Raw genomic sequence first — 25,946 nt, forward strand, 5'->3', positions numbered from 1 at the left:
GAAAGACAGCTAAAGGGCAACAAGCTTGGAAATGAGGCATTCCTGCAACTACCCCCCCCCCCCCCCCCCCCCCCCAAACACACACACACACACACACACAGCCAAGCCCTTCTGTCAGCTTTGCTATCAACAGAGTCACTGATAAGCCTTTTATGGTTTTTAACTCTCTCTTTGCTTTGCATGTTCTGCATAACACATCAGATACAGAAAAAGAACATTTTCATGTGCACAAGTCAAATAAAGGAAAAAAAGTCATTTTGAATAGAAATATCACAAATTTTACAGAAGGAATCAGATCATAGTGATGGATAAGCTAAGTATTAGAATATTAGCTTTAGAAACGTGAGATCCTGTAGCCAAAGTTCATAATGGTTTGATTATAGATATTTAAAATTAGTTTATGGTATGTAATCACAAAAAAACAAGGATTTTCTGGGTCTTTACAGGATACAACACTTAAAAAAATTCTAATTTAGATCAAGATTTTTCATAGGAAAAAACATGTACATAAAAGGTTATCTATATTCTTTTTCAAAACCAAGCCATATCTATGAACAGGGGGATGGCAGCTTAACAGTTCTAATAACTTCCAGCTGCCAAAGCGCCCACAGACATAACAGCTTAGACAGTTTTAAGAGAGAAGATCAGTGATAGCAGATTTATAAGGTCAACCAGAGCTGAAGCAGAGTGGTTTTCAACATATGTGTGCAGCCGCAAACAGCAAGCTAGCTCACAGTGGATGAATGGAATGGAGGTTAATCCATTTCTATCAGCTAAGTGTTGCCTTCAAGCCTATTTGTATGCAATGAGACACTCATTCCAGAAATCTAAAGGTCTCTTTCTCTGAAGAAAGAAAGAAGTCTGTGTGTATGAGAAAGCTGCTGTAATGGTTTGTGGGAAAAGCCAGAAAGCTTTGAATGGGAACTAAAGGGGAAAAATAATGTTTTTCATGAACCTTCTGTGTTGAAGCCCACATTTTTAGATATAACAGAGAAAGTCTCAACTCAAATGCTTCCTAAAATGTTGCCCAAGAAAGATGTATATACTATACTATACTTATTTTTTCCCCCTCTCTCTTCTGGGAACACTTGGAAACATCACATGACCGCACAGTATCATATGTCAATAAATCATGTAATATGAACTATAAAAATGCTATAGTAGGATGTAAATAATGGACAATTGTTTTGAATAAAAACCCCACAACAAAAAACAGCAGAGAAAAGCACTTCCAAAAACACTGATATAAGCAAACACATTAATTATATTTGATAATTATACTAGCAACTTATATTGTGTGTTCCATGTTCATTTATTTTCTCTAAGTCCTGTTCTTGTTGTAAAGCTTTGTTGTTAAACTGAAAGACCAACAGGTCCCATGACATACTGACATACTGCTGACAAACTGGATGATTCTGCGGGACAAGAGAGGACTTGACTAAAGGTCAATGCTACATTAGTGCAGAAATCAATGCTGCTTTTTATGAGATAAATATTCGTTTTAATACACTGTATGAATGATAAATATAGAAAAGACCTGACATCTTAATCCCCTGTGAGGTCATACAGCAACCATTTTGTTACAAATTCTTCCACTAAACAGAAATTTTTCATCCCATCATCCATCTATTCACTTAAAATTCACTCGTGATCATCAAAGAAATCCATGCATTTGTTATGAACGCGAATTGATCCATCCACATTGGTCATGCATCGTGCCATGTATGTTCATCTAATTAGCAATGTGTCAATCAAAACTCCATTTGTGCTGCATCTGTCAAGAATTCATCCCTCTACTAACCCATCATCACCTATTCATCATAAATCCAGCTGTCTGTCCATTAATTTGTCCATCTATCAGTCTTGCTTCTATCTTTATTTATCTGGTTTTTCTGATCACCCTAAACTCTTCACCCAGTCCACCCCTCAGGCCATCCATCCAAAACGAACCCTAAATAAACTCCTCAATGTAAGGATCTGGGAAGATATGCTGTTCAGCTTTCCTCCTCAGGTTGTATTTTCAGCTCAATCACCGCATACTCCTGTCTATGTCTCTAATCACAGCTATCCTCTCTCACCATTAAATTTCTCTTTTAGTCCCCACTCTCCTTTTCTGTTCACCTTTTTAACCCACCAAGAAAAATCAATACCTGTTAATTCAGTGGACTGTTTTGTCACACACATAAATTATGGCTGGCCCCTTTAAGAGAGGCCTGCCCCTTGTTGCTAAGAGACAAGAGGCTCTGTGACTGGGAAGATGCAGTTGCCCTGAAGATGCTGTGATGCTCGGCTCTCTTCCAATCAGAGCAGTCTGAGCAGAGGAAACGCAGCCAACAGGTCAAACAGAACAAAACAAGAACAGGCTAAAAAAGGCTCAACACACCACACCTGCTGCTGAGTTTTAGAACCAAGTCCAAACATATCAAATGTAAATGTGTGTAAATTTACCAGACAAGAAATTCCAATGATAGACTCAGTTTAAAATCAAAATTGTTTGGTGTCCAATCTGACCTAAAAATGGAGTCTAATAAATACAGAAATGGCTCTTCAAAGCTGTGATAATCACTTACTTTTTTATGACAAACAGCTAATTTAGAATAACTAAATGAATTGTTACGACAGATCCTGCCACTTGATCATTTCAGCTCTGTATCCATAGCACAGAAAGAAGCAGCAGTAAATAACTCTGAAAAGAAAAATTCAAATAGCCAAGATAGATAAAAGAAACCAAAGAAAAGCAAATAAAAAGAGGTGGATATTTCTTTTGACCTTGATATTTTATTTGTACAGCCTCGGTGGTACTATTGTTCATCTGTTGGATGAGTAATTGTGTATAAATGAGGCCATAACACTTATTTTCAAAAAGTTTTTTAAAAAATGTTGAAAATCTGTTGCACTTTAAAACATGGAAACATGCTCAACATTGCTGCTAATCAAACCAATCAGCCTCAGTAAAGAAAGTACTACTAAACTCAGAATTATATAGATGAAAAAAAAAGGAATATTTGTAAACACTAGTCTCAGTGATTATAGATGGTGATGTAAAACTTGATAAAGGGTCTCTCTTGTTTCTCTTTGATTTGAAGCAGCTTCCTCTCAACTGCTACCATGTATGGTGGAGATGACGTGAGCAGTATCTATGGGGGCAGTGTGTGTGTATGTGCGTGTGCGTGCGCACTGCATGTATTTTCAGCTTTAACACATGCGGTGGGTGGGAATAACACTGTTGCCATGGAAATAGCTCTCATCTTGTAAGTACTGCCATAAATGTCCTTTAGTTTTAAACACATTACAACCCTAATTACATTAATTCTATCATCTCTCTGGGCACAAAGGTTTTTGAAACGTCATTGCCATTACACTAAAATGTTTCTGAAGAATATGCAGAGACTATTTTGTCACAAAATGTAATGAGGCAGTTTACTGAAAGAGGGAAAAACTTGTCAGATTTTTAACAGAAACAGACGTCACTTGATAATAAGAATCCCTTTCATATTGTAAATCTGCATGTACATGCTGTGGTTATGAGTCTCTGCGGTCACTTGGTCAACTATAATTGCACATTATCTCCGACCCCACCCTAACATATCAGCCTTTCTAACCTTTTACACAACAAAAATGAATGCTCATCAAATCCATTCACCCATACAAACATGCATGGGAGCACTCTCCCCTCCCTCTCTGACCCTGAGTGGTCATGATGATAATGCATGCTGTCATCTCACGTCCCTGAAGAATAGCAAATCTCCTTATGTTTTGTCTGGACTTGAGCTGCTCCACATTAACCCTTTATGACTACAGCACACAAAAACACATTTTAACCACTTATGATAAATTACACTAAGTTAGGCCAAAAACTCCCCAAAAAAGATAGAAGACTGAAGTAAAATACAGAACTCTTGATGCTCAGATAGAGTATAAATAGATAAACAGAAAAGGTAAAAGCCTGTTGCTAAAAGAGTGACAATATTTTGAATAATTTGATTGTTTTTATGCATTTTTTAAAACAAAATTATAAAAAGAAAATATAAAAGGAACTTACACATTTAATTGCAAACTAAAATATTGACAATTTTTGGTATCTCTTCAAATCAAGATCATGATTAAATTAATCAAAGAGAGTTGCATAGGGTCACAAAGAAAAAAGAACACTATAAAAATAATAAGCTGGATGGAAAAGCAATGCAAGAACCAAAGATCATTATAAAGATGTGATTGTTTTATATTGTTTTTCTCCTCTAGTAGGTACATTAACATCACTGCTAGAAACATCTGGAGGAGCGTAAACAACATACTTTTTAATTCTATAACCCACTGAGTGGTGATGGGACCAGGTATATAAGATGTAATCACAAACAGTCCTCTTGCTAAACCTTTCTTCTCATCCTGTCCACTCCATTATACAGAGATCAACTAGAGGCAGCCTGGACATAAGCTGAGATAGCCAGACCTTATGGCAATGCCTAACTCTTGTCCTGGCTTTTTTTTTTCCTCTTGCTGGATCAATCACTCTACTTGCATTGATGTTAAGTGGACCTGTCTGGCTGATCAGAGCATCTGCTGCACTTAATCCAATCCCTGCACAACTTTACCAAAGCTGATGAGTGTAAGTCATTCTTGAGAAATCAGAAGTAATACACACCTCAAAACAAAATGAAAATCTATGATGAAGAAAATGTAGTGAATGACAATAATTAACAATATCAATAATCCCACTTGTCCAATAAAGGCCTGTGTTGAACCAGCAAGTGAATTTAAATACATTACGTTCTTGGCTACTGGACTGTGCTCACAATTTTTCTGACCTACAGACTAAATGTACTGACATAAAAAAAAAAAAAAAAAATCTGAATGAGCTTTCTTGAAGTTCAAAATGTAAAAATGTAATAGAGAAGGTATTAATGGAGGTGTTTTTTCAGTCTTTTGAACAGAAAAGTCACAATTTGCTTAAATCATAACAAAATTGTGATGAAATCAATATGATAACATTGCTGGTGGGAGGATCTGAAGGTATATAGAGTTTTTAAAAAGACTCCAACATCCTAGCAGAAAGTAACTTCATTTTTTGTCTCTTAAGAACATATTCTACTATATTTGGTTCGAGAACCTTGAACATCATGCATTATCTTCTTTACGTTGTAAGCAAAAGAAATGCTCATTGCTGAAAGCCTGAATAGTGAGTCAAGTTTTATGTTTTACCTCTTGAAGACCATTTTTAAAAACAGCTTAACTTAAAACAGCTCTTCTTTACAGAGGATGTTTGCTATGCATACTCATGCCAGTTAACTCTTAAGATGTTGAAATAGCAGGGATTAACTTTTACTCATTTTGATTCACACACAGTGGATTCTTGCAAAGTACATTAGGAAGCTAGGAACCAGATGAAACTGGCTTTTTTCAAAAAGGCAAATCAAGGTATACTGTCAATTTAGGCTAATTTGACCAAATGTATTTTGATCAGTTACCAAATTCTGCTTTAAAAATTGGAGGAAAAAAAACAATTAAAGTTATCAATTCGGTTAAAAAAGTTGTTTACAGTCTGCATTCACATATTTATATTTTTAGATGTGAATGTGTAAAAGGCGAACCCTGATTGATTGTGTGTTGTAATACCATTTAAATGTATGCACAATTTTATTAACATGATGTTGATCCCTATCTAACAGAACAAACACTTACACACCCTTAACCTGCCCTGCTAAGGAAGACACAAAGCCTGTCTGCAGTGTGTGATGGTCCTTCCATGTGATAGTTCATTATTGATGAGACAAGATACATCCTGAGACGAGCTCACTGATGAGGTCACCACTAGTGGCATGTACATAAACTGAGGGCTCCCTCCCGGTGGTGGGCATTTGATCCATCTTTTCATACATTTTTAAACACACAGAGCCTCTGTCAAACACTGCATTTTTAAAGAAGAGACTCCAATGAAGGGGTTTTAGATGAAATATGACAGAAGTTCACTGATCACTGTTTTTTTTCTATTCTTGCATAGGGGTAGATACCCCTTTCTTTAAAGAAAGGGTCTTGTGATCCAAATGACACCAGCATTTTGAGTTTATGGTAAATGGACATACTTCTATAATGCTTTTCAAGTCAGCTTGACCATTCAAAGTGCTTTCCACACACACTTATACCCCAATAGGCACGTGGTGTTAAGTGTCTTGTCCAAGGACACTCCAACATGTAGTTAGGGAAACTGGAAACAATCCACTGACCTTCGTGTTGGAAGACTGCTCTTACTCCTGAGCTACAGCCGCCCCACGTAATGTAACTTTATATTAAAAGTTACATTATATGCAAGGTATTCTCATTATCCCTGCATAACAAATTAAAGGTGTTTTATTTTATAGCATTAACAACACTGTGTACCTTTATTAAAAGGAGTACTATGATCTCTTTTTTTTGCCTTTTTACTAAAAGCTTCTCCATCTGGTATGGATATGAAACAGACCTGATCAATTATCAGGGGATGGATGGATAGAGAGATAGATATATGGATAGGTGGATAGATAGATATATAGTTAACTTTTTTTATGATTACCCCATCACCCCCAAGGTTATATTAGAAATGTTAGTATGCCTCAGCTAGTATGCATAGTTGGGTACACTGTGTCTAAAAACACCCCTATTACATAATATACCTACAAAACCCTTTATACTTTACAAGCAAGAAACAATACAATGAAGGACAAGCTCAGACATTATACTTGTTTAATAACCTGAACACAAGTAGCAGGATGCCTTACAGCAACACATAAATATGGATGAAACAGAAGTAGCCAAGTAACAACAGCAGACAAAGGTTTTTAGACACCCTCTCTCTTGCAAAGTGGACTTTTGGTCTGCTCCAATGCCTCAGTTAGTGACTATTATTGCTCCCTGCACTGGTATTTTTCATTTTCATTTGGGGCTGCAGCTCAGGAGGAAGAGCTATCGTCTACCAACCTGAAAGCCGTGGATCAGTTCCAGGCTTCCCCTCACTACATACCGAAGTGTCCTTTGGCAAATTCTTAACCCCATGTTGCCTCCTGATGTGTACAAGGCAATTAGTATGTAACAGCAGAAGTGCTGTGTGTGTGTGCATGAATGTGACATGCACTGTAAAGAGGTTTGAGTGGTCAACATGACTAGAAAAGTGCTATATAAGTACAATTCATTTACCATTAACACTCACCCATCACATTTTAGGAAAGATGGCTTGGGAAAGAAAAAAAAAAAAAAAAATGGACACAATCTGCAATAAACGATCAGGCAAAAGCAACAAGACGTGGATGGTTAGCACAGTATTGAAACTAGCCAGCAGAGTCTGCTCTTTCCCTGCAAAACCCTTTTACGATCCAACTATTCTCCTTATACAGAGCTCATTTTCATGACCTGAGAATCGAGATAATGAGTGACACATAAGGTTTGCTGTCACTGCTGGTGTCAGAGCCCTCTTATGTTTTTCATTCAACAACCCATTCGGATTCTGATCTCTGCGAAGTTCCTGCAACAGGATGAGTCATCAGTGTGCACACATACACACAAACTTCAGAGTAGCTCACATTTAGTAATCTGTGCTAAAATGAGATCTTTAGATAAAAAATATAAAAGGATAACCGGTTTCTGAACCTCAAAATATCCCCAGCCCTCTGCAATAGTAAGTGTCTTTCCCATTAGTCAGACATATGCTTCACTAAAGGATCAAATAGGAGTTAGGAAAAAAAAAAAAAAACTTAACCTTCTTGTTGCCTAGGATACTATAGCAGAGCTGAATGGTGAAGGAGGTGATGATGGTTTCACTGGGAACAGAGCTGGGGAGATCTGACAGAATAATAAATGTACCCTCACTTCTTTTCTCCCTCTATACCACTCCACATCTCTACCTCCCCCCACATTTCGCTTTCAATCCAGTTTTAATCATGAACCATCCATTTTCATGGTAGCAATACTAGAGGTTTGCCCTAAAACTTATATGAAACAAATCCAAACTAAAGAAACAAAACAAACTCTTGGGGGAATTCAACTGACAGCAAGCAGCTCAGACTGAATTATTTAGGTAGCTATGACAGAGCTGTGCAGTCATATAAAATCAGACTCAGAGTTTATAAGAAGCGCCTCTTGGCTGTCTGTCAGGTCTCTTTGCCTCCGGTTTGTTACCTCTTCTGGCAGAAAGCTGAATGCAGCAGCTGGTCAGGACACAACTATAAACAGAGGGAACTCAAGTCCTCAGCTGAGCTCAGACTCACAAAAGATCTCAAAAAATTATATAATAAGCATTAACCACCGAAACAGGGGATAATGTAGTTGTACATTACTTCATATGTTTCTGTGTGAGCATCGTAGTGCCATTAATACCACAAGAGAAGCTCAATAATTGTATGATTTCAACACATACAAAAAATGATTTGTGCAGGATGTGAATATGTTTGTTATTTTCTTATGAACAAAGTGAAAACAAACATTAAAAAAGAGGGTAGATGATTTAAAATAATTACTTAAATTTTCATTCACTGGTCCTCTAGGGCTAGTGTCCTGCAGGTTTTAGATTTCTCCTTGCTCCAACACACCTGATTCAAAGGAAATGGATCCAACATCTTGTCAAGTTCTGCACAATGACCCTTTAATTCTATTAGATGTGTTGAAGCTGGGAAACATCTAAAACCTGCAGGATACTGACCCTCAAGGACCAGAGTTGAATAGACCTGGCTTATTATATTTGTGTTAGCTATTTCTTTTTCTTCAAATTCTAGTTATTCCCAAACCAACTTTTATTTTTTATTTATTTATTTAATTATTTTTAATGGTGGAGCCATTTCATTCTACCATTTATACGTGTGTATGCCACATAATGTGGTGGTCATGTTACAAATTTCTCTAAGAGCCATCTCTATTACATAAATTGCTCTGTGGACGCAGATCTCACCTCATTATTGTGCTTTGTGTCTCAACAATATCAATTTAAGCTTGTTTGTCAGTGGTTTTGAATGACAGGTTTCTCTAAACCAACTCGAAATCACATCACAGTCTCATTGTGGAGTATGACACTTTCCTGCCATGTGAAACACTGATCATGTGAACAAAAAGAAAAGAACTTTTTGCAGCAGATCTCTCGAGAGGGAGCTGGAATAAGATTGTGCATTTGTAGCTGATAAGGAATAAGTAGAAGGTCAAACACTAAATACAGCTGAAGAGCAGTTTCAATCAATACAAACTCTATCATTAGTTTCATGGATATAAAACTGAAGATGTTTTCATGACATGCGGAGAAACCAGTCTCTGACAGCATCTTACCTTTATATCTGGGCCATTGCAGTTGAGGCTCACCCCACGCTCATCGGTGATCTCTGTAATCTCTGACAGGTCGTCATCCTCAAACTCATCCAGACTGATGTCATGAGTCAGCCTAGTTTAAGGGGGGATTAGGGTGAGGAAGGGAAGCAGGGAACGATGAAGTAAAAAAAAAAAAAAAAAAAGGCTGTTAATACTTTGACATTCGCCTGCAGCTACATTATGAAACAGAACTTCTTGGTGAGCAGTTTATTTGACTCAGAAGAGGCGCAGACGTCCGCCAAGCCACAGGGTCACTCACCTGAGAAGGCCCAACAGCCCACCCAGTTACCAACAACATGCTAACACTCTATATATACCTAAAACTAATATCTTTTTCCATCTTCAGGCTAGATGCCACATCTTATTTAGAATCTTTGACCCTGGAAGAATACGCTTAGATACAAAGATAAAGCCATTTGCTTCAACAGTCTTGAAGTTATTGAAGAAATTTGCCTTTTCTCTAATGGCGGCCATCTGGTCATCTACCATGACGTCATCTTGTAATTTTTATCTATTTATTTGCATTATCTGTTTAGTTAGAAGCTCAAATGGCAAAATGATCGCCATCTCCCAATAGTAGTAAAGTACAGTAATAGTAAAGAATTTTATAAAAAATTCCTGAATCCAGATGGTGATCCAGATCACCCTTAAAATATAATCACTCGTTCCTTTTTATATTTGACATTTCCTGAAAATGTTTTTAAAATCCGTCCATAACATTTTGAGCGTTGCTGCTAACAACAGAAACCAACGCCACCGAAAATGTAGCCCCTGCCTTGGTGGAGGTAATGAGTGTTTTCCAAATTAAATTAAAGGCATTGTGAAGGTGCAGAACTAAAGAAACAATTTCACATTTTAGGAAGAAAAAAAAAAAATAGGAATTTGTGCGTAAACACTAGAGAGGCAGATAAAAAGTTGCAAGATCACGAAGTAATAAAAAAATCCTAGATGATATTATAGAATTCAATTGAAATGATCATACTAATTATTATACTCATCATTGTTGCCGGTCTTAAATTTAGTTTAGAAAATTATTGTCTCTGCTGCTCTCAGGTCTTCAGGTAGTCTGTTGTGGGTCATCAGGAGAAAATTATGTTTCACCAGTCTTTGTTCTTTAGGTATAATTATTAGATTTCTTCCAGAAGACTCAAGTGCTCTGGAGAGGTGATAGGGTAAGACCGAGGATGTTAAGACTTTTAAAAACCAAAACCTTAAAATCATCTTTAAAACTAACAGCTGACAGAGTCTTTATGATCAGTGTGATGTGAGCCTCCTTTCCGGTCGTAGCATTCCTGCTGCTGACTTTAGAAACAGCTGCAGTTGTGATTTAATCTTCTGTGGGAGACCACAGAATATTACAATAATCAGTCTGTCTGGTAGAGAGAAACAGCTGGACTCTAGAAATGTTCTTCAGGTGAAAAAATGTGTTCCTTGTTTCATTTCTAAAGATTCAATACTCAGGAGTCAGAAATGACTCCAAGTTTTTAACCCACTCTGATAGATGCCATGCCAGAGTTTGTAGTTTCGTGTTAAGTTCCTCTCTCTGAGCATCAGTATCTGTGACCACTACTTCAGTTTTATCCTGAACAAATGTACGTTTTTGGGACGATTCCGTGTGTACATGGAATGTGTTTGTTATTTACAGAAATAACATTTTCTAGGCAGCACTTTACATTGAACTGAGATGCTTCTCCTAATGAGACTCTAGCAGCTGGTAAAGCATTACCAGCATGTAAGAAGAGAAGACTGGATTATTGTGGAGTCAAAAAGATAACAGTATCTAAAATCTTGAGAAGAAACGGAACAAAATTACTTAAGTTTGTGATATTTTCTCAGTGATCATCCCACTGCTCTCAACTCAGGTAAAGTTCTACATATAAATGTAATATCATGAACTGTCTCCCACCCCCAAATGGATTTATATGACTTTACTCTTCCTACAATCTACCCAGATATAAAACAGAAAACATTTATATTTTCCAGGGAGGAATTAGGAGGTCTGATTGCTCTTTCAGCTGCAACCTTGAACATCCTTCTTTTGTCAGGCAGGGAGATTAACCGTTCCCATGTCTGCAGCAGGATTCAATTAACTCCCAGTAGACAATGCTTCAATTTTTCTCATGTGCAATCATATCAGCCTATTATCTCTTTGCCCTGCAGGGTCCTGGTCACAGTAAAGCCTGAGCAGGGAAATGCTATTAGGAAGAGTTTAAAAAAAAAAAAAAAAGATGACAGCAATAAGAAGCACAAGAGTAAGCTGTCACACAAACCTGGCGAACCTAGAGAGCTGAAATCATCCTGCTGATGCATGATGGTAGCACAATTTTCGACTACATCAACATTGCAACTGCCTCATAATGAAAATGTACGCACAGCTGCAACTGTCACGTGTCAAGAGATGTGCTTAGGAGCTAAACAGCCTGAAAAACATCTGCTTGCCTCAGTAATGAGGGGGAAAATGAGGTGAGAGTAGGGCAAAGCGAAGGAGGAAAAAGAGAGAAAGATGACAAAGACATAAAGAAAGTAGCAAATATCATTAAGGGATTTCAGTTCAGATTAAAGGAGGATGAGAAATTTTCTACAATGCAGCCAAGACCGACCAACAGCGAAAAATTGCGAAACATCTGATCTGATTTAATTTACAACTGCAAGTGTGATTAAATTGCTTCTGAATATGCTTGATAACATATTGTTTTTGATAACATATTGTTTTTATTGGCAAAACTAAAGAAAGGAATCCAATCAATAGACTAAACTAAGTAAAAATGACCCTTTGATAAATATGTTTCCAAAGCCAAGTGCAGCTAACGCCTTTTTCCACACATGAAAAATGCATCAGCAAAGCTGTGGGTCGTGAATAAAAAGCAGCCACCGTAGCCTACTTTGGTTCAATTCTGCATATTTAGCTTAATCCAGAGAACCAAAAGTTCTGATCAAATAAATTAAGCTTAAATGGTTTGATTAAATGGAGAAAACATTCTCTTTGTAAGGGAGGTAGAAAGAACTGACAGGCAGAGTAATTTACTGTTTGTTTACATAAATAAAGAATAACTTCTTGTCTTTTTAAATGTCTATATAAGCATATTGAAACATTCAATGTAAACAGAAGTTTTCTCCTTAAGGCAAGGCATTATTGCTAAGTAAGTCACTATTGTACCGCATGTTCTTGCAGCAGTAGAACAAGTGATGTTCAGGGCCATTTCATGAGTATTTCCACAGTTAACTGCAGAACTCGTTTTTATCAAATGACTCCTATGCCCTCTCAGAGTCCCTAGCCTCCTGCGTTGATTGATTGCAGATAAACTGTCTGTAGAGACAAACCAGACTTGCTCTTCCAGCAAGTCCATTTTGCAAATGCACTGGCCACGAAAGCTGGAATGGAAGGGTTGATGACTCCAAATAAGTATCTTTTTAAAAAGCTTAAGGTCATACAAAACAGCAGAGTTGGTGTAAATTAACCCACTTAAATAGTTTCCAGTTAGTCTCACTGGATTCTGTGGAAACTTTCAAATTACATAAATTCATTATAGGATGGATTCTTTTTTACCTTAAAACAAAAGCTCTTTATATGTATTTTTTATAAATGTTTAATTTAAAAAAAATGTATATTTTACACAGACTCCTGAAAATTCTCCTGCTACACGTTTAGTTATTGTAACAGTGTCCTGCTGCATAATTCTTTATTATTCATGTCCGTATGTCTCTGGCTCTTCTTGACTGTCATTGAGAAATATTCTGTTGCTAAAGGCTCCATCCTCACTTACTTTTTAGCTTGATTAAATTGCAGTTGACAATCTTTGGTTAAACAAAACTTTTCTGTTTTGGACTTACAAAAATTTAAATACATTTCTTTGTATGACACTGAACAGAATCTCCACATGTTAACATCACTTCTGTACAAGAAGGAAAAAAAATGTAGAGGAAGGGAACAACTTCAGTCATAATGCCATTCAGCCATGTGTGACATGCTATTTTGACTCTTAATCGCAGATGCTGACCAGTAACTAAAAGAATGGGTGACTACAGTGATGTATAAGAGGCCGGAGAAATTTATGTTGTGACTGTAAATCAAACCCTAAGATAAGTGTGAATAAAGCCAGAGGACGGTAAAAGAATGGAGAGCGTCACAGGGACAAAAAGCAATGGAGGGTGAAGAAAATTAGGTGCTAGAAGATAAACCAGTTGAACAGGACAGTGTGACCCCTTTTGCTGCAGTGAATTGTGGGTATGGTAGATGCAGACACCAGAGCAAAGCAGCACAGTGGATAAAACAGAGCAAATTACATTGTCACATATAAAGGCTCAGACATGAACAGCGGAGAGGAAACCCGCATTAATACAGGCTGCACAATGGCAGCATGAAACCTGTTAGAAACCACGTTGATTACCGATAGAGTTCCTCTATCAGCTTCACTGGAATGAAAATAGTTATCTAATTACATAGATGTTCTCTTCTTCCTCACTCTTCAGCCATCACTGATATTACTTAATGGGCAAAGAGAAATATCTGCCAGTCTAAAAATCTCGAAATCTGTACTCAAAACTTTGGAATGGGATTTTTTTTTTTGTGAAGTCTAGCACTTTTAGCTATTTAATAGCTAGTTTTTCCTAAAAAAAATATTGATAGTTATAACAATCACTTGAAAATTAGCTTAAAATACACAACTCAATGTATATATAGATTGATTCAGTCTATTTTTGTTCAAGTATATTATATTATATATTGATGTTTGATTTGCCTGCGAGGGACTGGCAACCTGTCCGAGGTGTACCCTGCCTCTCGTCTGGTAATTGCTGGGACAGGCTACAGCTTGATCCTGAATTGGAATAAGTGACATAGAAAATTAATTAATGAATGTATGTTTTAATTGCATTTTGTGATTTCATATGAATGGAAGTGATGTGTTAAATCAACATGTGATATTGTCTCATATTGACTGCTGGATTCTGACTGAATCAAATCTAAACTATTGTGGTAGAATTTGTGACAAACATTGAATTTATATACAGTAATATCTTGTTGCAATCAAACATGTCATACACATCCTTACTTGTTTTCTGAACTCACTTCTTCACCTCAAAATTGTGCCAGATTCAGTGTTGCTTGTGTAATTATCCTACTCAGTTTTGCCCGTTCTCCTTGCGCTCAAACTTCTTCGAAGATTTTTACCCTTTTTTTCTCAGATATTTATTAAAATAACCCTTTAAATAAAAAAATCCTGCAGCCATTCCAGTGTTAGGTTCACTTTATTTCACAGCAGAAATAAGTAGCAACAACATAATTGACCTTTCACACTATACTGAAAATTGTAGTAAAATGAATGCAGCTATAAGGAATCAGTAATGTCAACATATCTGGCACTCCGTTGCTGTGGGGACTTTTGGCAGGATCATCTAAAAGCAATCCACGAGTAAAAGAAGTTAAAATCCATGAGCAGAAGTTTAAGGAGCTCACAAAGGTAGAGATGCACCTATCCACTTTTTTGAGGTTTCAATCCGATTCTGGCCGATATCGATATATTACCGATACAAAATTTATTGACTATTATTGTGATTCTGGTCATTATCGCTGTTGTTGTGTAAAGTTTTATTAGGCTAAAGTAAACTACACATCCCTTCTTAAGGTATAATCAAAACGTTTTCCAAAATAAAAAAAAAACAAAAAAACAAACTTTAAAATAAATCATTTAAAGTCTGTGAAACAAGCCCGTCATGCTCAACATGCTACAGCATATGAGCAAAACAACCCTAGTGGATCTTAATTGTCACACAGGATTAGCGCATTTTAGCTAGCAGACTATTCCAGAGTTTTCCTTGACAGATGGAGCCTGATTGACCAGGATGATGAATTGGAGCAACTTTTTGCGGTCTAATCCCTTCAGTGTTGACGTTTACAAAGTTTATCGCTCCATTTTCTCTTCCCTTCTTAACGGAATAACTTTTTAACCTGGAAACCTTGGCTGTCAACACATTTCAAATTACCGTCTTACTTTTTATGCTTCCAGATTAAAAATATATCCAAATTAGTGACATGTTAAACTAACAAAAACAGCCCATTCCCCATCAGACTTTTAGGTGCAGGTGTTTAGTAATGCTACGTCTAAAGTGGAAACTTGGAGTAAAAAACTAATTCAAGTTATATAATTATTTATATATACATATGAGTTCTAATGGATATATTTCATGCACGGATTGCGCATCAACATATTTTGTTTGGCTTAAACCTGCATAATATACTTGTAAACACGAGATTGGTGAGTTGGATGGGGGAATTCAGCCCGATGTACGATCATGTCAATGTCAGTGCCAATACCGTTATTTGGATGGGATCGGTCCCAACTTTGGACAAATGGAACTTAGATGGAAAGACATGACCTCAAACAGGAGAGCATGACAATTGTACTTTGTACAAGCAACAGTACGGGTGAGGCAGAGCATCTTTACACATAAGCATGGACTTGGGGATGGTAGTAGACATCTGAATAAGAGCGGTACAAAATATTATTTTTCTTATCTTTTTTTCCTTTAGAAAAAAAAAGAAAAAGAAAAAATAAATAAAAAAATAAGAAAAATTTGCATCGATAACAGCTAAGGCACACCAGAACTTGTAACAGAAACATTACAAATGGCATCCTTTTTCAGCCCTGCTTATATGTTTTATTTGATATATAAAGAACAGAAGAAGGGAATGATATCCAGCATGCAGCTATCAGCTACAAAACCACCTGCCTAACTATGCGTAGTTCCTTTTGTACAGTCAAAATACCTGTGACCTGAAGGGGCGCTGCGACTAAGGAAAATCAATTCAGATTTTTCCCAACTATATCAATATTCCAGGAACAAACAATAGTTTTCCTTTGGGATTGTTTTCCTGTACTACATATAGCCATCAATTCTCTGACACACTCAGAACACTCCCAGTGATCAATGAAAGCTGACTCAGCAGTCTGACCAGGCCGTCCAGTTCAGGGATCCCACTCATCTTCATATGTTTCTCGTGGCTAAAAAATGTCTCATTTTGTGTTTTTTTTTCCTCTTTGCCCAACAACTTAAATCAGATATGACGTCCCCTCCTGTTTGAATTCTTGCTTGTGTTGTTCTTACTTTCAAATGTAAGTCGTTTTGGAGAAAAGTGTCTGGCAAATGACTGTAGAATAGAGTAGTTGAATAGATGTAATATGAAAAATTTAAGTTGCACTGGCAGAGGTTTGATTTGAATGGAATTGTTACAGTCCAGATATAACATGTAGTAAGAGATCCTGAAAAGAAATCTATGAGAGAAGACCATGATGCTAAAAATAGTGTCTTGATACATCCCACCTTTACCTGCTGAACAAGGAAGCATAATCCAGCTAACAGTTATCGAGCTGTCGCACTGATAGAACCAAACAGCTGAGGGCCATAACAATGTCACCATGATGGTGAAATGAAGCAAACTTTGAAAAACTATAAAGAGTATATTGTGCACAAGATAGTCAACAAAGGTCAGTATTTCTATACCTTTGCAACTCTGGTCATCCCACAATGCCCTGAACTGCGTCATGAATTAGGCTGTTGTCCTGCAACCTGGAGTATGCACAGTGGGAGTTTTGCAGCACTCAAACTTTTCCCTGAAACCTAATTTAAGACAGTTACCAGCATTTTAAGTACTTTTTTACATCCATCAAAACTATAAATAGATGGAGATAGATCAAGGGAACATTGCTGGGTGGAAGAAGTCATTGCTTAATGCTGAAACTACAATGATTGTATTTAGATATACTTAGTATATATACAGATGTTTAGCAAAAACTTAATGTTTATCATTTTTTTTAATTATACCCATCTGTTCTTGGCTAAAGTCCCAGTTTCTAAATGTCCCTTCACAAATAAGACATCAGAGGACAACAGCACTGCTGGACTGATGCTTCACTTATATCACTTAGGATTTGAGGTAAACTGCAGCATCATTTGTACAGCAGGAGGTGACAGGGCAGCATACTGGCTTTCTTGCGCCTTCCTGGCCTGTCTTTCTGTGTGTATTAATGAAGGACAGCATGACCTCACACTCAGGCAATGATGGGCCTGACCAGCTCATTAGTCTTTATCTGTATCCAGCTTTGACCTGCTTGATGCCAACATAACATTGTATTTATTCGAAAAGCTTGCAAAAACAGCACACAAGGTCAAATGTCCACCCTGTTAATAAAGGACATTACTTTCACTTTGCTTTTTCATGTCACATAGTCATATTACGTACTGCAAAATATAAGTTTTGTGATTTTTAAAGTGGAAAAAATGTTTTTTAGACACCACAGAAAATGTGACATTACGGATCAAAATTTTTCCAGAAGAAAACAAAAGTGAAAAACTGAGCTTCACATCTCACTAAAATATTTTCCAAATTTGTTGCATTATTTGGTGAATTGCAGACAAAATATAGACATTTTCTCAATCTATGCTAATCTATCATGATCACACTCAAAACACCTCAGCCAACATCTAGATGTCATGACAGATGCAAAAATTCCTCCTAAATCTGTCTCCAGTAGTTCATACACTTACGCTCCTGCTAAGAGATTACAAGACTGCATGCTGTCAGTCATTCATCAGCTTCGCCCTCCTGCAAGGACAGGATGGGGAAGGGATCGGGCTTAGGACCGTATCATCAGATTAATATCCAGGTAAAAAAACCCTCTCTAAAAGACCCTGAATGACAACAAACTAAAGACAGATACTCCTGCACCAGTACTGTCACCACATACACACACATACTCATGCCAACATGAAATGTTATATGCATTTCCCTTCCGTGACTTTCTATGGTGCCATTTTTTTCCCTCAATACAAACCTCTGCTGCATGCTCTGCCTCCCTTCCTACACAAACATACACACAGCCGTATGCATCCGGTCTCCTTCAAGGGCATGCCTGCCCTGAGCTTTATACAAGGAGAAGGAACAGAACAAGAAAAGGGAATGTTAGCAGTTACACACATGCAAGGTCACACACAGCTAAGCTGCCACTCGCGAGGAAGGAGAATGAGAGAGATACCCTACCATTTCTCCCACTGGTCCTCCATCCAACCCTCTCCTCCTTCTCCTCCTGAGTCCATACTGTAAGTGAGGAGGGCATCCACAGTCAAGAGGAAAAGAGGATGAGAAGAAGCAAAAGGGTTAGAAAGTGAAGGAGGGAGGGAGCGAAGGAGGCGCAAGCAGGAAGAGAGCCGGAGGAAAGGAAGGAGGGGTGCAGCGCGTCCGGGTCGATGAGAGAGGCATCCAATTCAAAGCCCTGCTGCTGCCTCTCATCCGGACGGGGAAGAGAGATAGATGGGGTAACTGTCTGAAGCTGTGGAGGCTGAAAACGCCAGAGAGGAGTGTTATATAATCTACTCTGTGCTGTGAGCATCAGATTTACTACGCCACTGCAGAAACTGCTGTTGTTAGCAGATCGTCCAACAACACGGGAAGCCCAAGCAGGAAAAACATCAGCACATGAGGACACTCCCCTCTCCTCCCCTCTCTCTCCCTCTCTCTGCTAAACAGAATAATGCTAAATTATTCACGAGGCCCTTGATCATGTATGTATTCTCATTTTCCCTTTTCTTCTCCTGCACTATAGTGTGTATATAGAATATTGTGGCTTACTGTTTATTAAAACATGAAGACTGCTTAACAGGTTGTTTTCCTGTCATCCTGTAGGTTCCATGTCGGTATGGTAGGTAGAACTGCCACCACTCATGGCGTCTTCTCCTTGTGAATGCATGGTAATCAAGCTCCCTTCCACAATCCAAAACACATGCACGCAGCTAACATGCTAACATGCTAACATGTTTGGGTTTAAATACAAGGATTGTAAATTAGAAGAAGCAGCGACGTTCATGTGTATGTTTGGCTCTGTGATGATACATCAGCCCTGCTTCTTGATTGGATAAACTTTAGTCCCCTCATCATATGAAATTGGATGGATGCATCTTTTTGTCAGTGTTCCTTGCTATGCTTGTGCAACTTAACTAAAGTTAACCAGTGTCTTCCATCTGGTATCACAGTTGTTGGTATAAATCAGTGTTAAAAGCTCTTAGACTAAGGGAACTGTCAACAAGATGCCTGCACCACTTCTTATCAGAACAAACAATCTGAGAAAAAACCTTGTCTTTTTATTCTGGGTTTAGCCCACATCCAAGCCCAGCTGAAACAGCACAGGCGCATCCAGTGGTTATGTCCAATTATGCACTGTAGTCCAAGATTTTAGTAATTTCCTACCAAATGATGATTAGGCTTTTAAAGAAAAAGCTGAGAAAGTTCATGAAACTAATTATCTTTGAACATGTGACCATATGTCCTTATTTAGCCAGGTGGTACAGTCCTAATTAAAAACAGCTATGTGTAATTTGTTCAAATGCCCAGCCGTCTCAGTTCATTGGCCTTGCTTACTATTAATCTTCATGTTGGTACATCACAGACCAAAGCAAATGGACTATATATGACTTGTCAGGACCAAGTCAAAGACTCATTTATGGACCTTAAGACCATCAAGGAAGGACTTCTAGGAGTAAAGATTCGTGGTAGAGAAAGCCAGATAGAGATTCTATTTATTTAGCTTTACTAGACCATTGACTGTTTCTAAAAACAGACAATGCAACTTTTAACACACCAACATCAAATTCTATTAAATATTATTAGAGCTGTCAAATGTTTAAAATTTTTAATGATTATTCACAGCTTACAAATTAATCATGTACTTTTTAATGCTGTACTTTTGACAGCCTTACTTATGTTTCTTTACTCCCTGGATGTACCAAATGACAGCAAAAAGAAATCACTCATGAAAAATCCACGACACATTAACACAGACAATAATGTGACAGAAGTTGTAGCATGGAAATCCCAAATTAAACTGAAGCGGGGATTTTCTTTTCTGCCTTAATTGCAAATCATGACAATTTTACAGTGTATTATGTCTGTGATAATCAAAGAAAGACATTAAAGAAATCGATGGAGTAGAAAGAATGGAAATAAAGATAAAACTAAATAGAATGCAAATGTGGGAAATTTCAAATAATATTACTGTGTTGAGTATGTATAAGTTATCATAAATAAATAGTTAAATTATATTATTATTAATATTATTATTGTTATGACATATGACATTGATAGCAACAACAAACAACTGTAGCAATAATAGCAGTAAGAACAACAACAACAGTGATAAGGACTGTATTAAAATAATATCACCACTAACAACAACAACAACAATAATAATAACAATCATAATAAACTGCTCGCCCCATGGGTATCATGTAGGCTGGTCGAACCCACTACTTTTTTTATATTCGTTTAAAAATAAGCAAATTCATATTTAAGTTTAGGACACTTCACAGTATAAATAAGAAATTGCAAAAGTAAAAAAAATAAATATAATAAAGCCTAAGTACATTAGGACAAAAACCATCACGTGAATAAAACATCATCATTATCCATATTCTCAAAGTTTTCAAATATGTTATTGCTTTATTGTGGGCTGTTATTGTTGGTTTTCCAACAGACAGAAGAATAAGGGAGGCATACACTTTATTTCAGAGGGGCGGGGCCGTCGGCTCAAACATGTCCTGTCAGCAGAACTGAGAGACAGCAGTAAATAATCAGCAGAGGGCAACTGCAACCAGAGCAATTACTGTCTGCGATGTCAGCTTCTTCTGAGGAAGAAATTTAAATCAACCCTGTTTACGTTCCTACGCTCTTAAGTTAAAGGAGAGAGCTGGAAAAAAGTAAAAAAAATAAATAAAACAGGCCAAACCCCAAACCACAAAACATCAAAGAGATGAAGTGAATGGGTAAAAACTGACTTAAATCTGTTGATTCTCTTCATCTCTTCTCTGCCTCACAGACACACCCCGCCTGGAATTCATCTGTCTGAGCAGATCCTGTCAAAGTCACAGAAGCTGCAAGTTACAAGATGAAAGGAAAAAAAGTGTGTGAATAAGTGAGAAACGGTGAGTCAGATGGAGGAAGAGCTAAATTCATAGTGTAGTCAAACTAAAGACTACAGATGTGACATTACAACTAACGCTTAAAAAAAAAAAAAGTGCAGCAAACTAAATGCAACCATAAATTGCATAATTACCTCTATCAACAACTTTGAATATTCTGAGTATCTCTGCATTCATTTCTTTAGGCAACATTTCTTCAACACACCTTTTCTGACAAGTTAGGCAATCTGTTTGCAAAGACATATATTTTTAGTTCTTGTAGTTTACTATTCAGATTATTGTAATGCAAGCCTTGTAGCTGAGTTAAAAAAAGATTGTGTTAGGCTACCTCTGGATCTTATCAAGTAATCAGTTTACAAGTAAGTGGAGTCAAATTACCAGCACAGATTTATTTCACTCACATGCTTTGTTAGAAAATGTTAGAAGAAGTGGAGTATGTGGGCCTACTGTCCCTCATCTCATATGATTTCCTCCCAGGTGTATTTACTCTAGTTTACATACAAGAAACTAAATCAAATGATGCATAGTGAGAAAAACAATTATTTGGGCTCATTGTGCTCTAGACAGACTGACACATTTCAGCTCAGACAGAAAACATTTATAAAGTTAAAAAAGAAAAAAAAAACAGCAAAGGAATTAACACTTCACAACCAAAGTCCACATAAAATCATTTCTTCTTCTTTCTTCTTATTTCATTGTATTGCTATTGTCTCTGTGTGTAATGCTGCTGCTACACTGTAATTTCCCAGCTTGGGATTAATAAAGTCTATTTATCCATCCACCCATCCATCCATCCCTTAACTTTTCCATGTTTAGAGAGAAAGCTGTAGCCACTGCTAAAACCAAACTTTAAAAGAATAAATACTGACTTCTGGGTTACGTGGTCACATCAAAAAGCTTTTCTGGTTTTTATGTTGCTGCAGTCATAGAATTCATCATTCAGATCATGTGTTTTTTCTACATCATTTATGATGAATATTCATAGCAATGAAAATTGTTTACCAGCTAAATCAACTGACTGAGCTTTTCAAAACCAAATTAATGTGTGAAAAAAAACACCAAATTCTCTCATCGGTTGAAAAGGAAGCAAAGATGATGCAGGGCAGGATCAATATGGAGAGAAAAGCAAAAGGAAACAAGCTATTTCTTTCAACCACTCTGATAGAAAATGTGAGGTTGCTTGTCAACAAGATGGACAAGACAAGTCCTTACAGGGACACAGAAGGAATAAAGAGACTGCATGGTTATACGTGTTGGCTGTAGGAATATTTCCTGGACTTAGTTTGCAGTTAAATATCTCAGCCGGTAGGACATCCGTCTTCCAAGCGACAAATGACAGCACTGATGCCGGTAATTTAAGACACTGGTAGCCTTGTGGTTGCAGAGGTGGGCTTGGGTCTGGAGAATCTGGGCTGGCAACTAAGGTAAACCACTGTGGGCCCCTGAGCAAGGCCCTTAACCAACTGCTCCCTGGGTGCTAAAAATCTGGCCTGTCAGCCCACTGCTCATAGCAACTAGAAAGGCTTAAATTTTTAGAAAGAATTTCCCAACTGGGATTAATAAAGTAGAATAAATTAAATTAAAATTAAAACGTGTCTATACACTGCTTTAAGACATCAGTAATGATGTGCGACACCACTCGTTTTCCTTCCAATCCGATACCAAGTAAAATACAAGCCAGTATCAGTGTTATTGATCTGATACAGATGCTTTATACAGAAACTTAGTGTTTGGAAAATCACTTCTAAAGCAGCTTACGCTGACTGGAAAGGAAGTGGTAGTTACATTTGTATAGAATATTTTGTGACTTAAACTGAAATTACCAGTAAAATGTATAAACAAATCTATAAATGCCACAGTAATTGCATATGTTTGTCAACACCTACCTATTACAATATTTAGTTAAAACAGTGTATAGACAGATGGAAGTGTAGTTAACTGTTGGTTAAGATGTCACGTGCAGACTGAAAGATGTTTAAAAAGATAGTTTAAACAGTAAAGTAGGTACAGTGCAGAAACAGTTTAAAAAACAGTGGCAGAGCCTTAATTGCTCTGGGTAGGCTGTCGGAAATGTTGCAGCCAATCTGCAAACTACCGCATTCATTCATAGAGAAAACGTTCATAGATAACATAAGAAAGGTGAAGTGGCCATGTAAAGGACACGAGATTTGAACCTCCAACCTTCTGGTGATAGGATGACCTGCTCTACCACCTGAGCACCTGTTGTCCCTCATTTAAGTTACACCAAAAAATCTGCTTTGCTGACAATGACTTAATTTCACTATTGGTACTACTTCATACAACTTGACTGGTGCCTATGATTAAATTAAAAATACTAAAGAATCTGAGGCTCTGAACTAAGTCTTGAAGAGGAACTGCTCGCATATGGCAGTCACTGAATATCTTCACACAAAGACAGCAGCCGGTTGGGGAGAAATGGATGATTCAACCACAGTGTGTGCAGGACGGAAGGTGACGGAAACAAATATGCCAACATATGGCTGCTCTGGAACTGAGCCAGTCCTGGGTTGTGGATTGTCTGACTTCCTTTCATTTGCCAGGCACAACTCTTAAATATTCACTGATTTAGATCAATCAAAAATAAGAAAATGCAAGTTTAAGCTTTTGATGATGTAACATTATCGCTCTATTCTGCTGCTTGCTGAATTCTTACCATAAACTATGATTTTGATAGCAAAAAGAGAATTAAATAATAAAATAACACATCTGTCTTTCACTTGTCCTAGTAGCACTTTGGTATCAATTGCTTGTTTTCTGTTAGGTTTAAGATTCTGGTGAAGCTTGTTTTTGCTTCATCTACACATTTTCCATTAGCCAGTTAATTCTGGAGCCACTTTGATGCCACTGGAAAGATAAGCTTGAGAGAGGTTGTTGTAGATATGTTTGCAGCACAGTAATGAAACAGGGACGGGCCTGAGGGCGGGTTTATGTCTGCTGCAATCTCTCAGGGGGGATATTGATTATGGGGCTTCAACCACTCAGCAATCCCGCTAAAGGACCAAAGCTTCTCCTTAAGCAACATGTGAGACACTGGGTGTATAAAAGCAACACCGACGGACCAAACACCTAAATTATGCAAATATATACTCAAAGCTATTTGGCTCTTATGCACACTAAGACATATTTATCACATTTTCTGAGGTTTGAAGTTGACAGGAGGTATTAAGCAATGCATCTTGAGTCTGAGAGGAAAAACAACTAATGAGCTGCAGTTTGAGGGTGTGCAAGTAGGCTTTCTTGTACAAGCATTTCTATGCAAAGCCTAAAAAATAAAATTAAAGAAATACAATTACAATTGGCATTGAGATAAATATTGACAAATGCGTCACATCATTGGGTATCTATTTGGTAAAGCTGCTGATTTACAGGCCTGTGGGGATTTAAGGTTAGAGCAGATTATAAAAAAGTAGGCTATGCGACATATGCTCCGTGGAGCACGCCGCTCCTGCTCAGCTCAGTCCTCTGGGGGCAGACACGCCCAAATAATACAAAACACTTAGAAAGCCGGAGAGCTTAGCGGAGACAAACGCGGATTCAATGAGCAAGCATCAGCACCCTTTGAGAGCTGCAGAACCGCGGTGGCCCCGCGCTCGTTCACAGCCTCCAGCACAGAAAGCAGACCGGCTGCTCGGCTGCAGTCTGCCTCCGCCCTCAGCCGGACTTCTTACCTGAAGCTGGCAGGAGACTTCACTTGGACACTGCGGCCGGAAGGTGTTGTGGCTTTCCTCTTCTCTCTGTCGGCCATGCCGCCGCCCTGTCATTTCTCCACAGCCTCCACTGTGTGCAGCCGACCGGCACAGACACCTGAGAGGTGCGGCGATGTCGAGATAATGTGGTGCCTTCGCAGACTGTGGGAAATATGGCAACTTTGGCGAAGCTGTGGTACAATAGCCCAACTAACTGATTGTTGGTAATTTACCTTAGCAGAATTTCTTTGGGAAGTGTAATGGTAATGACCAATGGTGGGTAATAAAAAGAGACCACACTGTGTAGTAGGCTATATCTCAAAATATTAGCATCTGAAAATATTAAACCACTTAGGACTTCTCATCCTGTTAATCACTTTTAATCAGTGATTCCCAACTCTGGTCCTCAAGGCACACTATCCTGCAGGTCTTAGTTGTATTACTACAGCAGCATCTGTCTCATCAAAAGACAAAAAAAGAAAAAGTTTGGGAATCACTGTGGTAGACTAACATAGAGTTAGTTTAGAGTCCAAGAGGTTGTGTTTTGTTCTAAATCATGAAACTGGGTTTACAACAGTTTCCCAGCACCTTGTGCTTATTAAACTACCCTTCAATGAAGAACAAAGAAGAGAAATAAATTTTGAGTAACTTTGTTCTGTTAGGGCTAATTTGTTTTTTCTCAAACAACTAAATGAAATTAAAATGGTTTGCTGGACTCTCCTCGTGTCAAAAAGACAAACAGTAAGAGTTGAATACATGCTGGCAAATGGAGCATCCTTTTACTACAGTAGTCTATATGCAGTATCAAACTGGTAAACTGATATATTTTGGAGTATGCTCAGCAGGCTTGGTGAGTAGGGAGACAGTTGTAACAATTTTGACATTTCTGTCTCCAACCTCGAGCTCTTTTAACCCAGTGTGTTGGTTCAAACGGCTATGCACGTTACAGTTGTA

At 37.7% G+C, this 25,946-nt stretch overlaps 1 protein-coding gene across 2 annotated transcripts in view; it reads right to left on the reverse strand.

The window, feature by feature from the left end:
• Positions 1 to 25,145, reverse strand: part of mapk8ip1b (mitogen-activated protein kinase 8 interacting protein 1b) — a 46,597-nt gene extending 21,452 nt beyond the window's left edge. Inside the window, exons 1-2 of one of the 2 annotated variants that reach the window (XM_041986335.1) lie at positions 24,975 to 25,145; positions 9,280 to 9,391 (exon numbers count right to left, since the gene is read on the reverse strand). In XM_041986335.1, coding sequence (XP_041842269.1) covers positions 9,280 to 9,391; positions 24,975 to 25,051 — 189 coding nt within the window. In that variant the 5' untranslated portion in view covers positions 25,052 to 25,145. Of the gene's footprint in view, positions 1 to 9,279; positions 9,392 to 18,355; positions 18,758 to 24,974 lie in introns of those variants that run through there. The other variant, XM_041986342.1, reaches the window with a different exon arrangement.
• Positions 25,146 to 25,946: the final 801 nt, after the last annotated feature.

The sequence above is a fragment of the Melanotaenia boesemani genome, chromosome 1 (assembly GCF_017639745.1).
Source record: "Melanotaenia boesemani isolate fMelBoe1 chromosome 1, fMelBoe1.pri, whole genome shotgun sequence".
In the NCBI taxonomy this organism is placed as follows: domain Eukaryota; kingdom Metazoa; phylum Chordata; class Actinopteri; order Atheriniformes; family Melanotaeniidae; genus Melanotaenia; species Melanotaenia boesemani.